Source organism: Grammomys surdaster, unplaced genomic scaffold (genome assembly GCF_004785775.1).
Source record: "Grammomys surdaster isolate TR1022 unplaced genomic scaffold, NIH_TR_1.0 264, whole genome shotgun sequence".
In the NCBI taxonomy this organism is placed as follows: Eukaryota; Metazoa; Chordata; class Mammalia; order Rodentia; family Muridae; genus Grammomys; species Grammomys surdaster.
This window is the reverse complement of record NW_021604705.1, coordinates 2,701,060-2,710,994: the sequence shown is the minus strand read 5'-3', so window position 1 is coordinate 2,710,994 and position 9,935 is coordinate 2,701,060. Positions and strand designations below refer to the sequence as shown.

The 9,935-nt window shown below is 41.1% G+C and overlaps 1 protein-coding gene across 1 annotated transcript in view; it reads left to right on the top strand.

Annotated features, from left to right (window-relative positions):
* The window catches only part of Crot (carnitine O-octanoyltransferase), a 29,899-nt gene that overhangs the window by 7,169 nt on the left and 12,795 nt on the right, over window positions 1-9,935 (top strand). The window contains exons 4-7 of the mRNA XM_028776043.1: window positions 1,450-1,574; window positions 2,987-3,168; window positions 3,382-3,506; window positions 7,348-7,456. Coding sequence (XP_028631876.1) covers window positions 1,450-1,574; window positions 2,987-3,168; window positions 3,382-3,506; window positions 7,348-7,456 — 541 coding nt within the window. The remainder of the gene's footprint in view (window positions 1-1,449; window positions 1,575-2,986; window positions 3,169-3,381; window positions 3,507-7,347; window positions 7,457-9,935) is intronic.

Genomic DNA, 9,935 nt, shown 5'->3' with positions numbered 1-9,935 from the left:
TCCTTCCTTCCTTCCTTCCTTCCTTCCTTCCTTCCTTCCTTCCTTCCTTCTTTTTTTTTCTTTTTCTTTCTTTTTTTTTTTGAGACAGGGTTTCTCTGTGTAGCCTTGGCTATCCTGGAACTCACTCTGTAGACCAGGCTGGCCTCGGACTCGGAAATCTTGCCTCTGCCTCCAAAGTGCTGGGATTAAAGGCATGCACCACCACTGCCTGGCTGCTTTGGGGTTTTTGAACCAGGGTCCCAGTATGTTGCCCAGGCTGGCCTTGAACTTCTCCCACCTCAGGCTGGGGCTCTACAGACTTGCCACTGTATCTGCCTCACAGTGTTTCCTAGATTTGTGAAATGTTACCTTAATTTGTCTGATGTTTTCTGTTTTTTGGCCCCTTGCTGTCCCCCTGTCTGTCTGTCTCGTAGATTACACTCCCTCCTTGTTCTTTTTAGATTTATTTTTTAAGTGTGTTTTATGTATATGAGTGCTTTGCCTTTATGTCCATCTAAAATACCAGAAGAGGGCATCAGATTCCATTACAGATGGCTGTGAGCCACCATGTGGTTGGTGGGAATTGAACTCAGGACCCTTGAAGAGCAGCCAGTGCTCTTAACTGCTGAGCTCTCTCATGTCCCTGCTCTCCTTTTAAAATTCACTTTATTGTCATTTTAGTGGGTTTCTAGAAGGGGTGGAGATAAATATGTTTGGTTCCCTGGCTGAACTGGAAGCAGGTGTGTGTGCATGTGCATATATGTTATACCTTTTTATTTTTTACTCTACTTTTTGGGTGGTGTATACCTGCTTGCCTCTGTTCTGTGCTATTTGTTTGTTTGTTGATTTTTAACATTCTTTCCAGGGGTCAAACCCAGGTCCTTATGCTAAAACGTAGCTATCATCTAAGCCCTATTTTGTTTTGCTTTTCAAATACCTTTTTTTAAAAAAATAAAAAACCTATTTATTATAGTAGTTTATTTTAAAATTTCAGATTACTGAATATTTTTTGAGTATTCACTTATTCTCTCTGAAAACAGATATTTTATAATGGATTACACATTGTGCTAGTTCAGATTTTAGAGAAGCAAATATAAAACAAAAAGAATATATTAATTTGATTTCTAACAAACTAATTTTCAAAACAATTGATTTTCATAAAGATTTGTGGAAAATGCTGTAATTTCTCTTATGTGTGGTTACATAGGACTTACTTTCTACTGCAGTACCAGCTAGATGATAGCTTAACCTCTTTAACTGTCAGATAGAATAATTTGGGGATAATTTCAGAATATTGTGACTGCATTATTACAGTATCTACTATTTTATTTCTTTTTTAAAAAAACAATATTTTGCATTGCAGTTTTTATTGCAAACTAAAACCTTATTGTGTGCTAGTAATGTTTAGATTTATATAAGAATGGCTGAGGTGATATGGGGACACTTAAGTCTAATCACTTTTTTTTATAGTGAAGCCATTTGCAAATGAAGAAGAGTATAAGAAAACTGAAGAAATAGTTCAAAAGTTTCAAGATGGAGTTGGCAAAATATTGCATCAGAAGTTACTTGAAAGGGCTAAAGGAAAAAGAAACTGGGTATTTATTTGTGTACTTAAATTGAAAACCTGATATTTAAAGAAGAACTTAAAGTGTGTGTGGCTTTATGTTTAAATCATTGCTATAAAATGCCTGAGGTCATTGTCATTATGGTCACAACAGCATGACTCACTTAACTGGAAAGCATTCATTTTATAAGTGAGATTTTCTCTTTCCTGAGAGCATGTTAAAATGGAAGTTTCCTGGAATCAGTAGTTTCTGACTCAGTAAGTCCATAATGGAGCCAGAATCCTTTCTTTTAATTCCTCTGTGTGGTGTATGTGTTGATCAGTATTGTCTTAGGATCAAGAGTAACACATGCTGGGTAAGCTCTCCGTTTTCCTCACCCATCCATGTGGTTCTCATGCAGGTGATCAACAGACTGTGTTTGCTAGAAATGGCCTTCCAGGCCACTGTAGCCTGACAGAATCCTCAAACACTAAAGCAGACGTGTCACACAGGTGGCATAGCATATCTAAACAGAACATGGGAGAGGTGGGAAGTGGTTGGACATGCTCTGTAGCTCAAGTAGATAGACCGAAGAAGCTGCTCTCACTGCCTAATCTCCGATCCCCGCAGCATCCTTCCTGACTCCTTTAACTTGACCACTTCTCCAGTACATGAATGAAAGGGTGATGTTTCAGTTAGAAAGCATTGCCTTAGTTGAAAAATAATGATGGTGACTTACAATTTTAAAGAGAAAAAAATGTCTGATGTTTTCATTGAGACATTGATCTTTATGATGAAAAAAATAATTTGCTTCCAAATTCCTCTATTCTGAATTTTGAGGAGATTTTAATTAAAATGGGGATAAAGGTAAAGAAGCATGTCTTTTTCTGGGTGACTAACTGTAGTTTGTACCATCAGTTAAAAAAAAAAAAAGAAAAGAAATGAATGCCAGGTAACCTGATACTATCAGCTTACTTAGATAAGAAATTCAGTTACTTGCTGTGACACGGGACACATAAAAAAGGGTGTCAGAGAAAAGTGTAAATTAGTTTGAAGTGTCTTGCATTTCTAAGTAGAATTTTAGGGGGTTTTGTTTTATTTATTTGTTTATTTATTTGTGTTTGGTAAAGGAGCATTATAAACAGCTTACTTAATTACTGTTATTAAGTGTGCTTCAGTGAATATTTGTTATACTCTAGGACTCACCTAGTGTGTGGGCTCATAAGGAAAGTTGGATAGTAGGGTTTGACAGTGGAGTCAGATAACTAGCGTTTAGGAGTTAATAGTTCCAAAAGGGAGAGGAGAGAAGGGAGGGAGGCTGTTGGAGCAGCGATTTTCATTATCCGTGATGACTTAAAATGTGGTTTTGAACTGAAAGGATAAAGGACACATATAGCATGCTGTCTTGCTAGCAGTTACATATTGGAACATTTGGAAGAAGTAACGTTCTTAATTCCCTTTAGCTGGAAGAGTGGTGGCTCAATGTTGCCTACCTGGACGTGCGTATTCCATCACAACTGAATGTGAACTTCGTGGGTCCGTCTCCCCATTTTGAACACTACTGGCCTGCAAGAGAAGGCACTCAGTTAGAAAGGGGAAGTATACTGCTGTGGCACAACTTGAACTACTGGCAGCTGCTAAGAAAGTAAGAGTGCCAAGGGTCCTGGGGCAGGCTGGGCCGAGGAGGGACAGGCACTAAGGGCCCCGACACAGGCTGGGTGGGCTGTGGGCTTGCCCAGTGTGGGAAATGAGCAGATGCTGTCAGTTGAACGTGGTTATCTGGGGGAAGAAGAGTGTAGTTGTGGTAGCTAGAGCAAGTTTTAACAATGATGTTTTAATCAAACTGCTTTTTTAATAGAGAAAAATTGCCTGTACATAAATCTGGAAATACTCCTCTAGACATGAACCAATTCCGAATGTTATTTTCTACCTGCAAGGTTCCAGGAATTACTAGAGATTCAATTATGAATTATTTTAAGACTGGTAAGTAAAGACATGGACCATGGTTGATTTTTGGCAGGGCAGGGGGGAGGCACTGAAGTTTGGGTAGTTTTGTGGAGATTTCTGAGATACTATTTTAAATAATTGGGTTTTGATAAGTTTATCAGAGACTTTCTGTGAAACTATCTTCTCTCCTATTACTTGCTTGGTAATATTCTTGGTGAATATTAGGGAGAACATAGGGAGAATGACTTCAGCTTCTAGTTATATATTATCCAAGGCCCCATTTCTTTCACCAGAACCTTTATTTCTACTCATCAGTAAGGTCTTTTTCCTACAGATACCCCCTAGACCCTGTTAACCTAGACCTGCATCACCCCGAATGTCGTGGTATCCGTTATCACTTGGAACACCCATACCCGTCAGTGGTCCGCCTTAGCTGTTTATGTGTCCACACTGTGATAAACCACATCATAGCCTTACTGTTCCAGACAGCCACTCTCTTCCCTCTCTTGTGGCCCATAGCGTCTTGCTATAATTTTTAGTTTATTCCTACACTTAAAGGTAGGACTGGTTTTTGCCTTGTGCCTCATTCTCAGCTAGTTAACTCTTTCCTTACTTTTCTGAAGTAATCCTGTTTTCATTTATTCATATTAAGGCAAGATCGGCCCTACCTGTTTCTGATGCTAGTGGTGAGAACAGATGGCTTGCTTCCATAAGTACCTGTACCTTCCCTTCTCGAGAGACCCAGAGAGTCTCCTAACTCTTCTGTTTGACCTCGTGAGGCAAGGACTTGAAGGTTCCTCACTCCGCCTCCTCGGAGTGACAGGGAATTCCAAATCTCCATCTCACGCTGAGTGAAATGGAGAGGATATGTAGGTGGAAGGGAGGTTTTTAGAAGCTACTCCAACTGGTTGACCTCTGTATGCCCTAAGACTGTGGCCAGTGGGAATAGGTGCTACTTCGAATTATATATCATTTCTAATTCTTGCAAAAACACCTTGAATGTGTTTTTGTCATTTGGAGTAAGTAATTCTTTTGCTTTGGTAGCTTCCCACAAGGTGAGGGAAGGATGACATTTTTATCCTTTTTGCAGTGAATGTCATGTGTCTTGTATTTTGTTTAGTTTTCTTTCCTGTGCAGCTCTCCCCCCCCCCCCCCCAAAAAAACAGGCAGCGTGTCCCAAGATAATTAAACCTTCCAGTTGCTGACAGTTACTTAGTAAAAACTCACATAATCAGAATGGCCAACCTATCTACATAGGGAAAATCATGGTCCTCTAAAGATGCCGTGCCCCAGTCCCCAGCAAGCAGGGGTTAAGGTTGTTAAAGAGTTGACCTGGAGATGAGGTTATGCTGAACTAATCACACAGATCTGAGAGTCTGTGGGTTCTCACAAGAAAACCAGAGGTAGCAGCACTGGCAGGCTGTGCCCTCCCCTTGATGGCTTTGAAGGTGGAAGAAGGGGCTCCTGAGCTGAGGAAGGAAATAGTCTCTCTATTTTGGAAGGAAGAGAGCCTCTCCTTCATTTCATCACAGAAAAGGGAACTTCAGATTCATCCTTCAACCTCTAAGATATAGTAAATTTGTTGTTTCAAGTCAATCAGGGATAATTTTTTTCATCAGCCCTAAAATACTTACCCACATATTTGTCTACCCTGTTTTGTCTACTGTATGTAATTGTACATTTGTGTAGTTTACGCTCCTTTTTGAAAAGTAGATGGACAATAAGCTAGGGTGTAGCTCAGAGGTGGGAGGCCCTGAGCTCCAGCCCACAGTACCACAGACAAAAGAAACTTCAAAACTAACCCTGGCCAACGTCTCTGGTCCTGAGGACAGCCGCTGTGGGTTAGATCCACTTCTTGTTTGTTCCTTACGCTGCATTCCTATTGTGTTACCAGTTCTCTTGCTTTAGGGGGTTGCTCCAATTTGTGCTATTTCTAATACTAAAAGAAAAACAGTTACCTCTGTTTTTTTTTGTTTTTGTTTTTGTTTTTTTTTCCTGCAAGTGGCACATCACAGTCAAAACCATCATCCCTGTAAACCATGAAGATGCAGGCCCGTAGTCTAGTATCCTGAAGACTGAGATGGGATCGGGAGTCCACGGCAAGCCTGGGTTCCATACTGAAACCCTGCTTCAAAAATAACAAACCCACCAACCTTACACTGTTAGGTTGTTCTCACATGAACCCCTTTCATTACCTACTAACAGATTTCTACTAACAGAAGCAGATTTTCTCCACTGATCCATTCATTCTGGTCAGATCACATTACCACTCTTCTGAGTAAAACCTCCCTTAGCTTCCTTTCCATCTTACTTAACTTCAGGCCCTTTCTGAGTCACAGGTGGTCTAGCCTCACACTGATGTACTACTCTGCCCCTTCTCTGCTGATGCTTCACTGAGCTCTTTGGCATTTTGCAGGTCATTTTTGTGCTGATACGTTTACAGTTATTGTTCCCCCTGGGCAGTGCTGTCTGCAGAGTTTCCCTGGCTTATAGTTTCCATCTCACTCAGATCACATGTCCCCATCAGTTCAGCGTGGGGCACCCCACTCCTGACACACACTCTCCCAGGTATTTGTTGATTAAATGGGGATAAGTCTATTTTTTCAAGCTCTATGTCTTGGAAAGGAGGTCAATAGAAGATGGTAGTAAAGGGCCTGTGTGGGAAATGTAAAAGGATCTGGGGGTGTCTAAAAGGTCGGAGAGAAGAAATGGCTTAGGAGTATTTGAGGAACAAAAACATTTATCTCCTAAATACTGAGGAAGTAGAGGATAGTAAGAGGTGGTGGGGTTATCAAGAGGTGCTTGTTCCTCATTTAGATAAAGAAATGTCAAAACATCATGTGTCTAAAGCAGTGGCTACATTCCAACCACTAAACTTTGTTCTGTGGTCCTGTGCATCTCATCCTTCATCCCTTTCCACTGCCTCGTCTGAGAGACAAGGAGCAGGGACGTGGATTGCAGTGCTCTTCCCCTTGACACGTAGGCATAGGATTTTCTCTGCTGAAAGCTTTCTAGCATCTCCCTTTGCTGTGGCAACAAGTTGGTTGGTTTTTCGAGTCAGGGTTTCTTTTTGTAGCCCTGTCTGTCCTGGAACTTCCATTCTGTAGGCCTCAAACTCAGATCCCCTTGCCTCTGCCTCCTGAGTGCTAGAATTAGAGGCATGCTCCATCACTGCCCAGCTGTCCCTTCTTATTTCTGTCTCTTAAGTAAAACTTAAGAACTCTAACAGCACTCTGTGTAACACAAATACTTGAAACTTAATGCGTTCAAGATTCACATGGACAAGTTTCAAGAGTATGTATTTATATCATAGTGACTGAAATGCTGTCAGCTTATCATTTCTTCTTATGGTAATAGGGACCATACTTGGTCTCAGGCATCATAGGCAAGCCGTCTACCACTGATCTATAACTTTAGTCTTACAGCTTTTCCTTAAATTGTGTTTTCTAATTAAAAATATAAACATAAAATTGTATATTATACATACTAATTACTGTATGATGTCACTATATGTCTACATCATGAAATAAAGTTAGGCATGTCTGTCTCCTCAAACATCTGCCACTCTTTATGGTAAATTGAAAGTCCATTCTTCTAGTTTAATTTCATATGCAGTTCATGGTTGTATGTCTGGCTACCTTGCTGTGAAGTAGTACACCAGGATTTACTGTTACTGGTTGGAGCTTCATGTTCATTAGTGGATTCTCCTTGTTCTCTTCCATGAGCATTTTGTCTAGGAGATACATTTTACATATCACATATGATAAATTTTTCATTTAAGATTTATAATTTATGATAAAAAAAATATTAGAGTAACGATCATTTCTTGGCTGAATGTAGCTTTACTGAGTCGTGTGTTTTCTTTGTCCTTTTCCAGAGAGTGAAGGCCATTGTCCAACCCACATTGCTGTGCTATGCCGAGGCAGAGCGTTTGTCTTTGACGTGCTACATGAGGGATGTTTGATCACCCCACCAGAACTTCTCAGGTCTTAAACTACCTTGGAAAGAAATTATGCATCTTTAATTAATTAATTTTGTTCTTGGACAATTTTATACACATAGAGAATGTATTCTTATTCTCCCCCACTTTGACTTTACTCCTGGGATCTCTGTCAGCTCCCCTTTTCCATACAACTGTTTCCCACATTCATGACGGTTTGTTTTGTTGTGGGACTCATGGAGCTGCTAGGGCCTGTGCTTTCCCAAGCATGTATATTTGACTGGTTTACAGTCAGTACTAGGAATGGATCCAGAGCTAACATGGCAGCAGTTGGTTACCCCCTAGCAATCATGCTTTCATTACACAGGTAGATGCATGGTATTATAGTCATGGAGTTTGTAACTAGGTGAGACCGTTGATGCTTTTCTTCCCCAGAAGCCTGCAAAGCACCTTCCAGCACTTTCGAGAGCTAGTCAGCACTGGGGACACTTTCTAGCTCAGTTCCAGCTCTGTTCCTCTATTTTGCAATCAGGGTCTGTGGTATCTTATCTAGTTTTGGTTGATAATTGTCTTTGTTAGGGTTTCTTCTATTGCTATAATAAAACACCATAAGCAAAAGCAACTTTGGGGAAAAATGGTTTATTTCAGCTTATATTCACAGTCCTTCATGAATGGAAGTCAGGGCAGGCACTGGAGTTAGAGCTGATGCAGAGGTCGTGGAAGGATGCTGCTTACTAGCTCACTCCTTATGGCTTGCTCAGCCTCCTTCCTTGTAGAACCCAGGACCTCCTGCTCAGTCGTGGCATCACCTACAGTGGGCTGAGCCTCCCATACCAATCGCTAAGTAAGAAAATGCACCATACCTATCCTGCAGGACAATCTGGTGGGGCATTTCCTCAGTTGAGGTTCCTTCTTCCCAAAGGACTTTAGCTTGTGTCAAGTTGAAATCAAACTAGCCAGCACAGCACCCAAGAGGAATAGAAGGGGCTCTTATTTTGGAGTCTTTCTGGGACCTCCCTGAACAGCAGCTTCTATGGAAGTACCTTGTACCTCTCCCTGGAACTTTTAATTAGTGACCTGTTATGGCTAGAACCTGTTGCTTGTATAACCTGTATGGGGTGTTGCCTTTCAAATTTGTTTTTTATATTTTTAATTTAGCTACAAGATAGTAGACTTCCATAGCTTTTTTATACCTGCTTTTGAAAAAGCTTTATCTTTTGAGATTAAGATACAAGTATGTCATTTCTTCTTTTCCCTTTTCTTCCTCTGACCCTTCCCATGTGAACCTTTCCTGCCTTGCTGTCTTTCAAATTCATGGCCTCTCTTTCTTTAATTACACACATGCATACATGCGCACGCAGGCGTGCACACACACATGCACACACACACACACACACACACACACACACACATATGCACACGCACACACATAGTACAGAGAGGTCTTGAACTTATGTCCATACCTGTTTTGTTTTAGTTAACCAGCTCATTACAGTCTCATTTCTACCGGCTACTGTGTGGATGGCAGGATGGTCTGGGCTCAGTGCAGCCTTGGAGACAGCATGGAAGATTGACAGAGCCTTCTCCCATATTGGCGCCCCTGGGTGCCAGGGCCGGTGTCTCTGGGTGCCTGAGCTGAACAGCTCCTCCGAAGTCTGTGGCCACAGGCCTTGTCTAGTTGGGAAGATGGCAGCTGATTAAGAACAAGCCAGATTGGGTGCCGCCGCTTTAAAATATTACCACAACAGCCTCCTTCTCCTCCTCTTCCTCTATCTGTCCCCTCCTCTTCCTCTTTCTCTCCCTTCCCCTTCTTCTCTTTCTCTCCCAGCTCCACCTCCTCTTCTACTGCCTAATCACAGAGCTCCACTGTGACTACATTGTAGCAGAATAAGTATCCTGCTACATATTCTTTATTTTTTTTTCCCCTCTAAAGTAATCAGGAAGAGGCAAGGAAAGCTCTCTCAGAGATGTAGGTGGTTTGATAAAGAAATCCTCATGTACTCATAAAATACTATTAGTTAGAAAATAAAGCCCAGTGGTGGTGGTGCATGCCTTTAATCCCAGCACTAGGGTGACAGATGAAGGTGGATTTCCCAAGTTGAAAGTGAGCCTGGTCTACAGAGTGAGTTCTAGGACAGACAGGGTTACACAGCGAAACCGTGTCTCCAAAACAAAACAAAGAAAAAGAAAGAAGAAAGAGAAATTTTTTTGTGGCCAGGGAAATTATTTCTTTATCAGTGTTACAAATACAAGTAAACAGAGAAACCTGTGCCCATCGTTACTGAATGATGAAATCACAAATGAAGGATGCACCTGGTGGTGTTTATTGACCATTTATTAAACTACAATAATATCTTGAGTAATCCCTGCCTAGTTTAAGTTGTAGCTTCTTACCACATGATGTGAGGAAGAAGGGTGAAAACTAAAGCTGTTGATTTTGACTGATGAAAATGTCTTCATGTGCATCCCTGTTAGTGATGAAAGTGTCTTCATGTGCATCCCTGTTAGTGATGAAAGTATCTTCA